This window comes from Bos grunniens, chromosome 15 (assembly GCF_055505025.1).
Source record: "Bos grunniens cultivar Pamir isolate PY7600 chromosome 15, Bosgru_T2T1.0, whole genome shotgun sequence".
NCBI lineage: Eukaryota > Metazoa > Chordata > Mammalia > Artiodactyla > Bovidae > Bos > Bos grunniens.
In genome coordinates, this window is record NC_141179.1 from 6,447,915 (window position 1) to 6,466,244 (window position 18,330).

Here is an 18,330-nt window from a genome sequence, read left to right on the forward strand (position 1 = left end):
ATTAGAAGACAGGAAGTAAGGAAGTATCTGTATCAAGAGCAAGACAACAGCTGAAATCATATTCCTCAGAAGAAGCAAAAAATTATAATTTTGCAAGCATAACAGGTGATTGCAACAAAAGATAAAAATTTTTACAAAGAAAATTATCTTGTTATACAAATATTATGGGCTTTGATTCAACCGAAAATTATTCAACTCCCAAGAATTTATGCATAGGAAAGCCTCCAACTTTGCAAGGGCAAAAGTAGCTTGGAGCCTCAGTTCGTATTATTTTAAATTCAATAATAACAGTGACTGTATTTACCAAACAAATCATAGATTATGATTGTGAAATCAACTCAACCTAAGAAAAAAAAAAGCATACCATGACACACTCCATGGCAAATGTCCTTTTCTGTTTTTAATTAAAGGATAATACAAGCCAATTCATGCCACGTCTCACTATTATTTTCTAAATTCTATGCAAACAGAACGAGGCTTCAACTGGAGAGAGAGGAATGAAGAACCTTCTTCTGCTTTTGGTCTTTGTAACACTGTCCTCTGCATTTCCTGCAGACCAAAGGATGGAAGACGAAGAGAACCTGCAACTGACTCAGGTACTGTCTCAGTAAATGTCATTCGTGGCTATCCATAAAAATTTCACTTTACTGATTGTCCGAGGACCTAAAAAGACAGCTCATTCTTACCAAAGAGTCCTGAACTTTTTTGTGAGGAGCTGATTTTCCTTTCCTTGGCCCTAAAGACGTCAGGAATGGTAGAGGGTGGAGAGTGGGGTGGGCTGGGAGAAAGGCAGGATTTGCTATTTAAGCACTGGATACAAGTGAGGAGAGAGTGAGCAGAGACAGAGTCAGCTCTGTGAGAACGGAGATCTCCATAAAAGCATCTGAAGACCAGCCAGGGGGACCCAAGTGTAGTTTGGAGCTCCTTATCCTACATGTACGAAAACCACGCTGCTTTGGAGATTCCCTCTAAAAATCAATCCAGGTACTTTGCCATATTTGATGGAATTACTTAAATGTGATTACATGTGAATAATCATATTTTCTCCATAATTTGTTTCAAGGAAACACCAAATGAAAGTAACAGTAAAAATGTGTATGACACAAGATCATCCAACACATAGAAGAAGCATGCTTCTCGTCTGTTAAAGTTTGGAGTTCCATAGCTCCATGGGTGTAGCCGGTTCTGGTCACACACAGTTCAATGAGCTTTTGGAAACTGAAAGAGAGGGTGACTCTTCTCCTTCCTCTTTGTTTTCTTCCTCTCCCCTTCCTTTCCCTTGTTATTTATTTCCTTTTCCCCTCCTGCTGCCGGAAAGGATCTCGGAAAGCTTGCTTCTCCTGAAATGGAGGTCTGCTCCCCTGTAGTCCGTGCCTTTTTTTGTCTTTTCGGTTAGGCATATCTCAACCAGTTCTACTCTCTTGAAATAGAAGGGAGTCATCTTGCTCAAAGCAGTAACAGAAGTCTCATAGATGGCAAAATCCGTGAAATGCAAGCGTTCTTTGGATTGACAGTGACTGGAAAACTGGACTCAAACACTCTGGAGATCATGAAGACACCCAGGTGTGGGGTGCCTGACGTGGGTCAGTATGGCTACACTCTCCCCGGGTGGAAGAAGTACAACCTCACCTACAGGTAATGCTCCTGCTCTTAATCTAAATTAACGTGAATATTATCTCTAAGAAGCAAAGATAATAATGGTTTATTTTACCCAGCACTTCCTGTGTGCATAGCACTTGATAGGTTTTATTTATTCCACCCTCTCAAAAAACTTGCGACCTAGGCACCCCTGTTATTATCACCTTAAACACAGGAGAAACTGGAAGAAAAAAAAAAAAACTTGTTTAGCATAGGCCAGTTTGCACAGCTCTTCTCAGCAGACTGGCTCTGCAAATATGCTCTAATCTCTAGCCTCTGCCACCTCCATAAAAACTCTAGGACCAGAACCTCTATGGTCTGACTGCAGATGCTTAAAGGTACAATTGAAGTGTGCTCAAGGGAAACTGAGAAAATGGAGTACAACCAGCTCATGTTGGAGACATGTATGAGTTAGATTGTCAAATCTCAGGTGGACCTCGGATATTGCAAAGGAGCTGGCTTATTGGCAGAAAGAGGTTGAAGGGTGACCTGTGACCTGAGATAGAGGCAGTGGCCGTGAGCACTGCTCCAGAGCCCTCCTGGCTGGCCTTAAAAAGTCTAGTAGTCCTTCCTTCTTCTTCTTGAGCCTTAGGGATTGAGGTAAAAGTAGATTCAGCAAAATAGAGAATATAAACAAAAGCAAGAGCTTTTCCTGAGAAACAAACTCTTTGTGGCTCTCAAGTGAGACTTAACATATGACACATGCATAAAACTGATTTCTATAAGCTGTTTGAGAAAATGAATCTCAGTTCTCTTCAGAAGATCGTATCATACAGTCATGTGCACAGCAAATCCATGCATAAAATGATCTTCCACCTTAAGACATGACCTTAGGGAAGTCATTTAACCTCTTTGAGCCTCATTTGTCTAAGTGCAATCATACTACCTGATGAATAGCACAGATGAAAGACTGAATTATTAACATATAGCAAATGTAAAAATACCTAATTTAAATGGTAAAGCATTGTAGAAATGTAGCAATAGCACCATACCAAAAGTTACTGCAGCATGTGATGGATAAGATAGAAATTATTTTCTTTTCCTAGTATATGTGTTTACATGCTTGTATAACAGCCAATTGATACATATCTGTTAATTTGTAAGAATTGTAAACTACACTCCTGATATGGCTCGAGCGGATGTGGATGAGGCTATCCAAAAAGGTTTAGAAGTGTGGAGCAAAGTCACTCCACTAATATTCACCAAGATTTCCAAAGGGATCGCTGACATCATGATTGCCTTTAAGACCCGAGGTAAGGTTTTCAGCAGAGAAAGCAATATAGCCATTTTCATCTTGGGAGCTTTGACGAGGCTCATCCTCTTACCCCCTGTTTCCCAGTCCATGGTTCGTGTCCTCGTTACTTCGACGGCCCCTTGGGAGTCCTCGGCCACGCCTTTCCCCCTGGTCTGGGATTGGGTGGAGACACTCACTTTGATGAGGATGAGAACTGGACCAAGGACGGAGTAGGTGAGCCCAATTTTCTTTACAAACAAAATGTTACTATCCATACAAATCCCTGAAAGGAATAGCTTTGCAATTAGTTGCTTTTTACTTCCCAGTTTCCCTATGATGTTTCATATTCCAGATGACATTGATGAAAGTGTTCAGTGTCTATTCAGACAACTGTGCTTGTACAGTTCAGAGCTTTATCCACACAGCACTTTCATAAAGCTGCTAATCCTGTTATTATCAGAACATTCTTCCCTTCCTCATATGTTCATTCATACATCTGCAATGCCTAAAGGGCCACTACATGTCTGGATCTATGCAAGGTGTCGTGCAGACCACAAAGTTGTTCTAGAAAAGTTCAGAGCTTCATGATCTTGGGTGGTGTATAAGGCCTAGACCCACTCACCACCATACAAGGCAGAAAGTACTGTGTATTATACCAATGGCAGAAGTCATCTCTAGCTTGAAGATTGAAAGAAGACTCTGCTGCTGCATCGCTTCAGTTGTGCCCAACTCTGTGTGACCCCACAGACGTAAGCCCACCAGGCTCCCCAGTCCCTGGGATTCTCCAGGCAAGAATATTGGAGTGGGTTGCCATTTCCTTCTCCAATGCATTCATGCATGCTAAGTCACTTCAGTTGTATCTGACTCTGAGCGACCCTATGGACAGCAGCCCTTCAGGCTCCACTGTCCACAGGATTTTCCAGGCAAGAATATTGGAGTAGGTTGCCATGACTCTGGGAGGTGGTAATTCCAAGTTAGTGATTGAAAGATGCTATGTGGGTACATGGCCCATAGGACGTCCATTTATATACATGAACCTCTTCACCTAACTCTTGCTTGTCTGCCAAAGAATTGGATCCTGGTCTTTATATTTGACTTATTTCTTTAGGCCATGGGCAGTGATTTTATTTCTCTTATTGGGCCTCCCTGGCATGAAGATAAGTGATATTTTATTATGTTTCAAATAAAAAAACAAAACTTTGTTATCTCAATCCCATGGATGGAGGAGCCTGGTAGGCTGCAGTCCACAGGGTCGATAGGAGTCGGACACGACTGAATGACTTCACTTTCACTTTTCACTTTTCATGCATTGGAGAAGGAAATGGCAACGCACTCCAGTGTTCTTGCCTGGAGAGAATCCCAGGGACGGGGGAGCCTGGTGGGCTGCTGTCTATGGTGTCGCACAGAGTCAGACACGACTGAAGCGACTTAGCAGCAGCAGCAGCAGCAAACAAAGGAGCAGTTCAGTAGACTCTCAGGTTCTCTCTACTCTTTTTTTTTTCTGTCATTTACCACAGTCATCATGTCTCTGGTATCTGGTTTCCAGGGTTCCAGGAAAGAGGATGCTGTGGCTTTCTGGTGGGTGGTACACAAGCCCACAATTCAGTCCTGACCACATAACTCTATGTAGTCTGTGAGTCAGTCATAGTTTCTGCAAAACTGAAAGCCAGTGACTCAAAATGACGCACAGCCTCTCCTTGCTAAGTCTGAGCACGTGATGGAAGTGTTCTTCCAAGAGCTAGGAAACAAAGAGGGGAAAGGACTCCATGCTGGCTGGACTTCAAGTGGAGTTTGGAGGTGGTGGCTGCACTGCCACAGAGGTAACATTACAGCCAAGAAAGTGAAAGAGGTAGGGTGACTCCAGGATCCAAATGACAGAGGAGTTGAAGGGACCGGGTCTGTCTCCTGCTGAGATGTGTTCCAATATTTTCCTGGATTTGGCCTGAAGGTCGGGTGGATACATCCAATCAGGCAGGTATAGGAAATATTCTAGTGCTCACCAAAGTCAGAAATGACTCCCCTCACTCAGCCAGGCTTTACTTGCATATCTAGAAGCAGAGATTAGTCTCAGGTTTCACTATCATTTTTTTAAAAATATTTATCTATTTATATTTAGCTGCATTGGGTCTTAGTTGCATCAAGTGGGCTCAGTTGTTCCATGGCATGTGGGATCTTAGTTCCCTGACCAGGAATTGAACTCATTTCCCCTGTACTGCAAGGCAGATTTGTAACCACTGGACCAGCAGAGAAGTCCCCTCATTATCATTGTATCCCTATTAGTTCCAATTTGTTGCTGTTTGCCGCTAAGTTGTATCTGACTGTTTTGCCACCCCGTGGACTGTAGCCCACCAGGCTCCTCTGTCCATGAGATTCTCTAGGCAAGAATACTGGAGTGGGTTGCCATGTCCTCAACCAGGGAATCTTCCCAATGCAGGGACTGAATCCATGTCTCCTGCACTGACAGGCAGACGCTTCCCACCTGGGAAGCCCATTAATTCCAACACTTAGTGGTAAAAGGCTTCCCTGGTGGCTCAGAGGTTAAAGCATCTGCCTGGAATGCGGGAGACCCGGGTTCAATCCCTGGGTCGGGAAGATCCCCTGGAGAACGAAATGGCAACTCACTCCAGTACTCTTGCCTGGAGACTCCCATGGAGGGAAGAGCCTGGTAGGCTACAGTCCATGGGGTCACAAAGAGTCGGACACGACTGAGAGACTTTCCTTACCTTACCTTAGTGGTAAAAGTACTATTCCCCACACTGCAACTGGCCCCTTGCCAAAGGGGATGTGTGGGATGGATTATGAAAAACTCCAGAGGGTCCTGGGCCCCAAGCTGGCAAAACTTGCCTGAGCAAAGCAGAGGATAAACATAGCCCTCCACCAAGTTCCGGGTGGATAGCCAGGCAACAATATTAAAAAGGGGTGTTTTGTAACTGCTTTATTGTAATACATTCCCTCAGGGTTGAAATTATTGGACCTGGGGATCCCTAATCTTATAACTCTCAGCTTTCTGGCCTACACGGGAAAATGTTTTCCTGTTCTCTAATAAAAATGTAAAATCTCAAGCACCCAATCAAGCATCTCCAATCAAATGGATTTTTTTAAATAGAAAATTTGGCAATAATGTATAATATACCTTTTTACATATATGTGGGCTCTCTTTATGCAAAGGGCACAAAAGTCTTAGTGCAACTCCGTCAAAAGCAATAGACAGCAGGCATCTGCTAATCCCACTGCTTCCTAAGGGGTTGGAAGTCACTGCATGGTGATATCAGAGAGATCTGAACACATGGAGAGGGTTTCCTGGGAATCTCCCAAAGTGAGGCCAGTTTCAAACCTGTATGTGAATGTAAATGCTTCACACACATATGCACTGGCACCAGGCAACTGAAACAGCCCTCAGAGACCACTACAGATGCAGGGCTGGGCTGCAGAAGAGCAGTGGTCTGTGGCATGGGGGAACCTACATGCAGGAAGATGACACAACTTATCTATAATAAGGGCAAAAAAAACTTGCAAAGCACCAGTCCTTAGCAAACATTCAGAAAGTGTTTGACACTGATAATTATCTTGGTGATTATTAATACTAATGATAATGGTGATGATTAAGTGATTTCTAGGAGAAAAAAAAATTCACAAAGGTACTGATGTATAATGCCCAAACTTATCTATTTAGTTGCATCTCCAAGAAGGCAGAAATGAAATCTTTTTTCTACTGTATCATACAGCCTATAATATTGTCAGTACATGAGAAATGCTCTACAAATAATAGTAAATGAAGCCTTTCAACAGTCCTTTACTCAAAATCTACTCTAATCCATGCTTTGTAATATAACTGGAATATACAATAGCGTGCAACACACAGACTCTACTCTCCAGGGGTTTACAGTCTAGACGGCACATTCTATAAATGGCATTTAAAGTTAGTATGATCAACCTTGGGATAAAAGGTACTATGGCAATGTAATAGGAGCACCTAAAAGAAATTCCAGCCCATATACAGAGGTCAGGGAGGAAGTGACGCCAACCTGAGACTTGAAGGCTCTGCAGGAATTCTGAAGCAAAGTGGAGTAAAAAGTGTTCTAGACAGAATAACCCAACCAACTCAAGTATCAGAACTGTAATGGAGCAGAAGGCTAAAATGGTGTAGATTAGAATCCTATATAGAGGGTCTTGAGAGCCAGAATAAAAGTTTGCACTTCGTTTAGATGATCTGAATTTTAATTACTTCTTTAAAGAGTCACTTGTCCCATCCCTGTTCAAAAGCACACGAAGTGATGTTGCCAGCCAGACAAGGGGAGGCAGCAAAAGCCAGAGCAAAAAGCATGAAAGTCCATGAATAATTCTTTGCCTTTCCATGGTTGTTTTATGCAAACATCACTGGACAAGGCTCCATCACAAAAGGCTCAGCATTTTCCTTAGTATCCATAGGTTTAGCTGCAAGTCCAAGGACAGTCTTTTTGATATACTTAGAAGCTTACAGACTGTAGGAGAGACAGACAAACAAAAAGGCAATTCCAACCATGCATGGTACAACTTCTGGTGTGGATAAGTAGAGTATTCCAGTCTTGTCCAGGAGGAACATCTAACCATCCTTTCATCCAAATAAAAGCCTGGATATCCAGCACCCATTACTAAACTGTTTATCAGTCCCCAGGAAGATAATTAAGACATGGTCTCTGGACTGAAAGGGTGCACAACTTAGGGAAAGAAAAAAAGAATGCAGTACTTATTTGCAAAGACAGAATTAAGCTCAGTCTACAGAAGCAGAGAGAGGTGCAATTAAGTCAACCCGGATAGGAGCTGGGGGAAAGAAGTCTTGTGACGATGACTCTGGAGGGGGTCCCTGAGGCCTATGCAGGACAGATGGGTGAAGGGGGTGAAAGAGATAATACTCTGGGCAGAAGTGATGGAGATACAGAGACACAGATGAAAAACAGCATGGCATAGATGAGAAATGCAAGTGATTCCACATGGCTAGCTCAGGGAAAATGAAAATAAAATATGAGGCTGGGGAAAAAAGCAGGGACTAGTTCATGGAAGGCTATGTTTAGGTATTTGGACTTGATCCTACAACCAGTGGAGAATCTCTGAAGAATATAAGTAGGGAAAATATGATCATGTACAGATGCCTAACAACAACCCAAAACTGGTGGCTTTTTTTTTTTTCCCACTACTATCCATTTCGAGACACCTGTTTTCTGCCATCTGCTTGCTCTGGGTTATATTTCTCCATGATGTGACTAATACCAATTATCACTGTTGAAAAATTTCCCAGATAAATAATGGTTCATGTGTCATAAGAATTGTCTGTTTGACAAGCCTTTTTTTTTCATTTCTCTCAGTTACTTCCTAATCTCAGATGCAATCATTCTTCTGATTGACTAACATACTCATGTTTTCCGTTTTTGTTAAGGATTCAGCTTATTTCTTGTGGCAGCTCATGAATTTGGCCATTCACTGGGGCTCTCTCACTCCAGTGATCAAACAGCGTTGATGTTCCCAAACTATGTCTCCTTGGATCCTAGCAAATACCCACTTTCTCAGGACGATATCAACGGAATCCAATCCATCTACGGTGAGCAATAAATCTGAATATATGTGAACTGAATTGAAGGCTTTCCAGGAAGGACGTTGAGAAAAATCACTTCTCGAAATATTATTATGAGGAAAGTATTCTCTTGGGAAAGATCCTTCTGTAGGTATTTCCACATGCCTTCTTAGTTCACTGAGGTTTTTTTTTTTCATCAAAGCAGGGCCACCTAAGGTACCTGAGAAGCCAAAGGGACCCACTCTACCTCATGCCTGTGACCCCGATTTGACTTTTGATGCTATCACCACTTTCCGCAGAGAAGTAATGTTCTTTAAAGGCAGGTAAACCCATTCCCTTAAACACCTCAACTTCCTGTGAAGTTTTTCTTTTCAAGAGATTTGGGGATAAGAGAATATATCTTGCTTTTTGTTTTATAACTGTCTACATTGCTTGAATGTATTACTCTGTGCACATACCTCTTACCTGTTTGATAAATTGTTTTTTTTTTCAAATGGTTATTATCTACTTAATTTTTCGAGTAACTGCCATTCCACTCTCCACAGAGGTGACACCGCTTTACATTCCTACCAACAACAACTAATGGTCCAGTTTCTCCACATCCTCACCAATGCTTGTGCTCTGTTTTTTCATCCCTGCTCAATGTCACCTCTCGGAGAATGTGTTCTGTGGCCTAATCTCCACCCTCCCAGGTAGAGGTGAGCCGCTCTTTCCTCTGTGATACCATTGTTTTCATTTACACCCCATCCCATCCCCTATCAGTCACTCAGTAGGTCTTGTCAAGTCCTACTGCAGACACATCGATGGCCTATGTCCACTCCCTTCTCTCCGTCTCCACCACCATCTCCAGCTCATCCAAGCTACCATCATTTCTCATCTCCTACTCCAAAAGCCTATTTACTAGCCTGCTTGTTTCTGCTCCCATCTTTCATACATGCAACAATAATAAATTAATTTTTAAATGTTTTTAAGGAAATTTTTTAATTGCCATTGAACCAGAGTCTACTTTCAGTAACTTCTTAGCTAAAATAATACCACAATCCCGACGATGTCCTGGACCTGGCTTACACCTGGCTACAGAAGCGGAGAGAGGTGCAATTAAGTCTAGGAGTTAGAGATTCAATTATTAAATTTTCAAGAATTTTGTAAACTAGCTCATATTGATTTAGTACCTTGAAATTGGCCTTGGTTGGAGTACCTGCACCCTGACAATCACCAAATGATAAAAATTAGGTCTTTTTCCCGGAGAAGGCAATGGCATCCCACCCCAGTACTCTTGCCTGGAAAATCCCATGGATGGAGGAGACTGGTGGGCTGCAGTCCATGGGGTCGCTAAGAGTCAGACACGACTGAGTGACTTCACTTTCACTTTTCACTTTCATGCATTGGAGAAGGAAATGGCAACCCACTCCAGTGTTCTTGCCTGGAGAATCCCAGGGACAGGGGAGCCTGGTGGGCTGCAGTCGAAGTGACTTAGCAGCAGTAGCAGGTCTTTTTCCTACCTGGAGAGCCAGTTGTGAAATATGCATCAATGGACCCTTCCTCGAAGTTGAATCAACAAAGTGTTAGCTGTGGTAGGAAATCTCTTCTCTCACTATGTAGTTACTGCACTTAACTTGCAACATGGTGTGTCAGTTATGTATACCATGGCCACACTTTCAGAGCAAAGTGTCAGGACATTTACCATCTGACAAGGATATAGGGGCAAAAGGAAAGAACATGTGAAATCAGACTCCTTCCACCCATGACTATGTAGCACTACAGTTCATGGGGTCACAGTGTCAGATACAACTTAGCGACTGAACAACACCAACAATGACATGCTGTCATACCACGCTCCTGATAGCTGAGGCTGAGAGACCACTTGTCAGGGATGGGTTCCCAGCATGGGAAGAAAAATGAACTATAAGGACTTTTCAGACCTTGCTCACGGATCTACCTCAGAGCTTTACAGCCAGAAGGGAAATCTGAGGAAATATTTAGCAATGACAATAATAACATTTTTAATTCTAGCAATCAATACCAGAAATTTTTTCTTAGAATGCTTGGTGTTGACTTAGAATATTGGGAATTGCTGCTTTGGCAAAAATGAAGTGACCAAATACACTGAGAACTGTTAATGAGACTTCCATGGGTAGTTTGCTACTCTAAGTACCCAAAAGAGTGGGCACAAAGGCATGTCCTGACTTTGGTGATCCAAAGGGTAGAACTGAATTCATAACCACCTAAAATTTCTGAGGAAAATTATGCTAATGCTATAAACTGATGAAAATATCAACCAATTAGATAAAGTCAAGTCTAAGTTTGCAGTGGTTTCATTGAAATAGATACACATAGACTGTATATAAAGTATGGTTTCCTGTCTAACACAGGCACATATGGAGGATCTATTATGACATCACTGACGTTGAATTTGAATTAATCTCTTCATTCTGGCCATCTCTGCCAGCTGATATTCACGCTGCATATGAGAACCCCATCGACAAGATTCTGGTTTTTAAAGGTAACATTGCCTATCATTATTCCTCTTCTCCTTGTGTATGCCTGAACTAGTTAGCAGATATTTTAATTCAAGGAATATAATCTTCATGCATGAGCCAAATGGACAGGGCTTCTGCTCTGACCTTAAGTTCCTATTATAAAGAACAACTATCCAAGGATTCTCTCTGGCTATAAAGATAAACGTCATCCCAAGTGCACAGGAGAGAAGAAACCTGTATAACAAAAACTAAAAAGTCTTTTTTTCTGCCAAATAAAGGTAACCCATCTCTCTTCTTATATTCCCTTTTTACTAGGGCTGCTAGATGTGGCAAATAAAAATACAAGATGGTTTCAATTTCAGACAAATAAAAAATAACTTTTTAGTTTAAGTGTGCACATTGTAATATTTTGGATATACTTATACCAAAAATTAATCACTGTTTACTTGAAATTCAGATTCAGATTCAATTGGTATCTTATATTCAATCTAGCAACCCTACTTTCCAGGAGGATTTTATCAGATTACTTGCCTTTGAGAACATTAGGGCATGGAAATTTAGGAGAACAAATATACTCGATAGTTTTGTCAGCATTAGAGAAGAATCAGTATAATGAACTCAACTGACATGGGTATGCATACCATGAACTATGAAAGTGAAAGTGTTAGCATCCATGGAATTCTCCAGGCAAGAATACTGGAGTGGGTAGCCATTTCCTAGGTATATATTATTTGTGTAATATTAATGATATGTAAGCAGCTAAAGAACATGGTAAGAGTAAATGGAGACATAAGATTACTAAATCTTTAAGATTTGCACCTGAAAGGAACTAGGAATCTAATTATTTTCAAACTTCTTAAGACACCTATTTCTCCCTTTAGGAAATAAATCAGAAGATAATCACTCTCCCTCTCGTCCTAGATGACAACTTCTGGGTGATCAGAGGATATGCTGTCTTACCAGATTATCCCAAATCCATCTATACTCTTGGCTTTCCAAGACGTGTGAAGAAAATTGATGCAGCTGTGTGTGACCGCAGCACAAGAAAGACCTACTTCTTTGTGGGCATTTGGTGCTGGAGGTAAGTTTGCAGACAATTGACCCCTTGTTTTAGTCTGGAGAAAAATATCCACAAAGCATCACTTTAACACTGTCTTCCAAAAGTGTTATGTTGAAGACAATCTTAGGCGGATGGCATTCACCAAACAAAAGAATGTTTCAGTCAGGTCAAAGATCTTTCTCCAGCTTATAGAAATAAAGATAAAATAATAAGGCTGGTGGTGCCAACCAAGCTGCCAGTGACAAACATATTCAGTCAAAATCATTGAAACTCCGGAAAGGGCCCTTTGATTTAACAGTTCCTCAGAATAGAAACGATCTGGTAAATTATGTGGCTTTTTTCCCTCATAATTCCTTGTTTTTAAGACACTGTCAGAGATCTGACCAAATATACTCTTTGCCATTTTTAATTATTGATCCTACTAGTTTTCTTCCAATAGGATTACTTTTTTCCTACATATTTGCTTGACTCCAAGTTGTGCAGTAAAAAAATTAGTCCTCTTCCCTGAAACAAAGGTCCCCCCAAAACCTTTCAAATCCATGTCTCCAGGTATGATGAAGTGACCCAAACCATGGACAAAGGGTACCCACGGAGAGTGGTAAAGTACTTCCCAGGAATTGGCCTCCGAGTGGACGCCGCTTTCCAACACAAAGGTAAGCCTCAGCGCCTATTAGGATACTTAGATGACTTTACTGACTGTGAAAGAATTCAGCATGAAAACTTAAATGTTTCCATTTTAATGTCCTTTTACTACTTTGAGTACATGTAATAATAAACTGTGAGGATCTTATCAAAATTGAATAGTAAGTTTGAGTTATATTCTCTGACATACTACTTCGAAACTATGCAAAAGGTATCAAAATTATCACTGATCATAGATGTCTGATAAAGATACCCCTGAAGAGTTTCAAGTGTGAAACATGACTGGGCATCTGAACTGAACGGTGATTCTCAAGCCTCAATGTATATAGTTTAATAAACACAGTTTAGGGTTTGTATATGAAGCGACAAGTTCCTTAGAGTTTCTGAGGCAGTAAGATTGTGGGTAAGATCCAGGAATCTACAGTTTTAAAAGAACCTTGGGCAAATTAATGAATCCGTCCAGCTACTATATCTTCAAAAACAACAGAGCAGACCATGGAGTAAGCAGAAGTCTAAAGATATTTTTGAGTATCGCCATCTTTTATTCTAGTGAAATTTAATACGGAACCTCAGAACTTAAAACAGATAAAGCAGAGCAGCTTTAGGAAAATGAGATAGGGCCCAAGACCATACTCATAGAGGCCTCTTTCTCCCCCTCACTGGGACATTTTTTGGAAACCTAGTCTGAGAACCTCTGGTATAAACTACAGCCCCTTGAAATTCATGTTTCATACCTTGGCTTTTTCCTCAGGGAAATAAAACTAATATTTTTCATATGACTGAGTAAAGTAAAATGTATGTATATAGTTACACATTTATTTTCTCTCCATATCATGTTCAATTATTGTATTCTACATTCATAAAATTGAAAAGTATGGAACAATTATACAGTTGTATAAGATAACTAATCATGATTCTCTCTCTCTAGGATTCTTCTATTTCTTCCGTAGATCAAAACAATTTGAATATGATCCTAAGGCAAAGACCGTTACCCGAATAATGAAAACCAATACTTGGCTTCAGTGTAAAGAACGGTTAAATTCATCATCTGATTTTACAATCAGTGAGGGAAAAGTACATTCAGGAGTGGAGATGTTTCATTATAAAAGTTTAAATTTTCTTATTTTTAGTATTGTTCACATGATGAACAAAATCTACCGTTACCAATAAATTCATAGACCTAAAATAAACCCCAAGGGATCTTTTAATCTGAACTCTGCTTCAAATTAGAACAGAACTGTTCTTTAACATCAAGTCACCAGGCCTAGTTATAAATATCTATTGAATGAAGAGTGAAACAGCTGTTTTGAGCTGCCTGATTCTTTTTACAGGAAGTTATGTATAAACAAAACTCTCACTGGACTTGAAGCATATTTTATGTTTTGTAGACTTGAAGAAGTAAGCTATGTGTCTTGTAATAACAAAATACTGAAGACATTTATTAAACCAATCTTTAGCATTCTATTTTGTCTGGACCTTTGGAGTTGGAGAGGCTCAATAAACTGCAACCCACATCCCTACCCATGTTTTGAATCTACTGAGAAATATACAGTTGGGAGAGTACAATACCACCTCTATTACTGAAAAGCTTATGCTAGAGAATGTATCTGTGGAGGAGCAATCTTCCTAATATCAAATTCTAGAGTGAGACATCCTTACTCACAAGTCATGGGAAGAACTAGAAAGCACCCTGCCTCCCCATGGAAAAGAGAGCTACGTACAGACTGCATGGAGCCCAAAGAGGAAGAAATGAGGATGGAGGCACATGTGTCTAGTTCCTGCTCCCAAATCCACCAATCAAATAAGTGATTCTGCCTCCCAAAGAGAGGAGTGAGAACCTAGAGAGATGCCCGAAGTGCTACACTAAAGATAACCCCCCCCCAACAATTCAGAAACTAGCAGGAGTAGGCAAGTAATGTTCCCTCCAACCCTCACCCTCCAAGCAGAGACCAGTGCATTGAACCATTCCTTAGAAAGCTTAAAAGCAAGTTTTGTGCACACTGTCCTCATATATCATATACAAGAAATGTGGAAATTTCTTGTGTTTCCTGTGTATGTGGGTCGTGTCTGCTCAGTTGTGTCTAACTCTTTGCAACACAGTGGACTGTAGCCCACCGGGCTCCTCTGTCCATGGGAGTTTCTAGGCAAGAATACTGGATTGGGTTGCCATTTCCTTCTCCAGTTTATGGGTCAGCTGTCCTTATACCTATTGGTAGAAAGTTCCTGTCCTCTGTTATACATGTACATGTTGGGTTTCTAAATTCTTGTGGTTAAGTTTTGCCTTTACATCCTCAAAGCTGAATGCTTAGCAAAGCTCTACATAAGTTTTGTGACCCCAAAGATGGGAGGTTGTCAGTTGAACTTGATTCTGATTAGGTGATAGATTGAGTAAGTATCAATTGATAGAAAGTGAGAATAGAAAAATCTCAGGAATTCCTACAGCTAGTCCTCCAACTCACACATTTTTTTCCTTGAGTTAAGTATTATCAGATTCCTAAAAGAATGGGATATTCTTTTACCCCAAAGAAAAAAGTAGTTGCATGTTTGAAACAGAAAGTAAGTTTTAAGAAGTACAGTTTAATACCTAGCATGTAGGAGATAGTAGGTCAGCCTTTGGAAAAAAAAGAATAGTACTGGAATAATCAAATATCCAAACACATAAAAAAAACTTAGATTAACTCACATGTTCACAAAAATTTACTAAAAAATGGGCCATAGACCTCTAAATAGAAGAATTAATAATATAAAGCTTCTACAAGAAAATAGTTTTTAAATGTTGTAGGCTTGGATTAAACAAAGCCTTGGACATTTTGATTTTTCAATAGGACATAAAAAGTGTGACCCATAAAAGAAAAATTAGTGAATTGAACTTCATGAACATTAAAAAACTTTGCTTTTCAAAAAAAAAAAGAATGAACCACTACACAATGGGAGAAAATATTTTCAAAATATGTGATAAAGGACTTATATCCTGAATATATAAATAATTCTTACAACTCAAAAATAAGAGGACAAACAGCTCAACTTTTTCAATGGCTAAAATATTTGCTATGAGTGGCAAATAATACATGAAAGGATATTCAACATCTCAATCATTAGGAAAATGCTAATTAAAACCACAGTAGGATACTGCTACATACCCACCAGCATGGTTAAAATTTAAGACTGAAAATACCAAATGTTGACAAGATGCAGAGTAACTGGAACACTCTTAGAGTGTTGGTGAGAGTGAAAAATGATGCAGCCATTTTGGAAAATGGTCTGGCTGTTATAAGTTAAACACATATACATCATGTGACCCAATGACCTCACTCCTAAATGCTTTAAAAAAATGAAAACATGCTCACATTAGTTATACAGAAGTGTTCATGATAGTTTTATTTATATCTAAAACCTGGAAACAACCCAAATGTCTATCAAACTGGTACATCCAGACAGTGGAAAACTATTCAGCAATAAAAAACAATAAATGAATGATACATGCAACAATATGGACGCATCTCAAAAGCATTATGGCTAAGAAGACGGACACAGAAGACCTCATATCTTATGATTGCATTTATATGAAAAATATAACAAGGCAGACTATAATGATAGAAAACAGACGGCTGGTTGCCAGCGGTCAGAAGTGGAAGAAGGGATTGACCACAAAGGCATATATGTGATAGAAATGTTCAATATCATGATTATGGTGGTGTTGGTGACACTACTGAATATATTTTTTAAACCATACACCTAAAATTAGTGAATTTTATTATATGCGAATTCTATTTCAATGTTGCTTATTAGAAAAAGTAGTGCAGCTTAGTCGAAGGCAACGGCAACCCACTCCAGTACTCTTGCCTGGAAAATCCCATGGATGGAGGAGCCTGGTAGGCTGTAGTCCATGGGGTCGCTAAGAGTCGGGCACCACAGCGATTTCACTTTCACTTTTCACTTTTCACTTTCATGCCTTGGAGAAGGAAATGGCAGCCCACTCCAGTATTCTTGCCTGGAGAATCCCAGGGACAGAGGAACCTAGTGGGCTGCCGTCTAAGGGGTCGCACAGAGTCGGACACGACTGAAGCGACTTAGCAGCAGCAGCAGCAGTGCAGCTTAGTATTTAACATTGGATTTCTCAGGGTGGTGCTAGTGGTAAAGAACCCGCCTGCCAATGCAGGAGACATGAAATGGGGGTTGGATCCATGAGTCAGAAAGATCCCCTAGAGGAGGGCATGGCAACCCACTCCGGTATTCTTGCCTAGAGAATTCCACAGACAGTGGAGCCTGGCGGGCTAGAGTCCATAGGTTTTTCGAAGAGCCGGACATGACTGAAGCAACTTAACATGCACGCACACAGATTTTCAAATGAATCAAACTTCCTTTGTTTCCTTACATCTGTTCTCACTTCTGTGGCATAAACACCTGGGGTATTCAGAGAGCATCTGAAATTGCACTCAGATTTGCTTATAGGCATTTACTTTCTCCTTAATTTTCAACCCTGGAATATCTAAAAACAGTTTTCCAAGGAACCTATGTTGACTATTAGAGCTGTATTCAAGATTTATAAGTATAACTCAAAGATCAGCTGATTTCATTTATCCTTTGAAATTTTAATGAACTTAATTTTGAAAAGCCTCTGGAGTTTTCTACGGCCCTCCACCAAGCTATTGGGGAAAAAAAATTCATATTCTTAATGTCCTTTAACCAACCCACCTCCAGTCATCTCACCAGTCACTTCTCCCCTGGATTCCACCCTCCTGCTCCTCTGTCTGACCCCCTCTCTGCTTTGCCCTCTATGAGGAACCCAAGCTCCTCCTTACTGAATTATTTTTCTCTTTAAACATAAAGCAGTTAAGCTGTAACTTTGTTTACTGTCTCTTAAACATGCCATCAGGGCCTCCCTTTACTTGGAGAAGCAGCTTATTTTTTCTCCTAGAGAAGAGGACCAAAATGCACTTGCACCTTACTTCATAAAGAAGATGATTTAGTTTCCCTTTACCACCTTGGAGGCTGGGGAAGGGTATGCGCTCAGGAGCCAGGTTGCTTAGACTTGCAGCCCACTTCCTCCACTTAGCAGCTGTGGAACACTGGGCAAGTTACTGACTTCTCTAGACCTCGGCTTCTCCATTTGTGAAAGGAGAATAGGAAGGGACCCAGACGCTGAACAACTAGTCACACAGAGCATGTAGAATTAGCACTCGAGACACACTGCTTGGTAACTGTGAGCCATCATTACTGGAATTAGGCAAATTAAACTGTTTATCCAACAGTAAGTTAAACCATTTATCCAAAAGTACAAACAGTTGGAAAAACGAGAAGCCTGCTATATAATACACTTACTGGGGATAAATTAACTGGAAGAACAAACTTTGTTCCAGTTTGCTGTGTCCTTTCTGGTTTTCTCAAGGACCTCTGCTCAGGTTTTCAAAGAAAGAAACAGCTTTAAGAACAAGCGTGAACAAGACTATGTTAACAAATATTTATTCATTTTGGAGATTTGAGCAGTTGAGATGGAACAGAATTAAATTCACACGCAGAGAATGTTTTGAATTATTCTTGCCTTGGGACAAAGAGAGAAGCTCATCATAATCTTTCTGTTATTCATCATGGACGGACTCTCCTAAGAGTGTCATCTAAATGAATCATTTGTCCCAGAGGAAAACGCGATGATTTGTTGTTTTGGGTTTTGGTCTTGAAGTTATTCTGAACTCACGACATCTCCTTAGGTTGAAATTCAGTCCCTTGT

General features: G+C 40.4%; 1 protein-coding gene across 1 annotated transcript; it reads left to right on the forward strand.

Moving 5' to 3' along the window:
* Positions 1–470: 470 nt before the first annotated feature.
* MMP27 (matrix metallopeptidase 27) lies at positions 471–14,066 on the forward strand. Its single transcript, XM_086338848.1, has 10 exons — positions 471–596; positions 1,397–1,635; positions 2,743–2,891; positions 2,978–3,106; positions 8,286–8,447; positions 8,626–8,743; positions 10,793–10,923; positions 11,822–11,981; positions 12,510–12,613; positions 13,531–14,066. The coding sequence occupies exons 1-10, from the start codon at positions 498–500 to the stop codon at positions 13,770–13,772; spliced, it is 1,533 nt and encodes a 510-aa protein (XP_086194974.1). The 5' UTR covers positions 471–497; the 3' UTR covers positions 13,773–14,066.
* Positions 14,067–18,330: the final 4,264 nt, after the last annotated feature.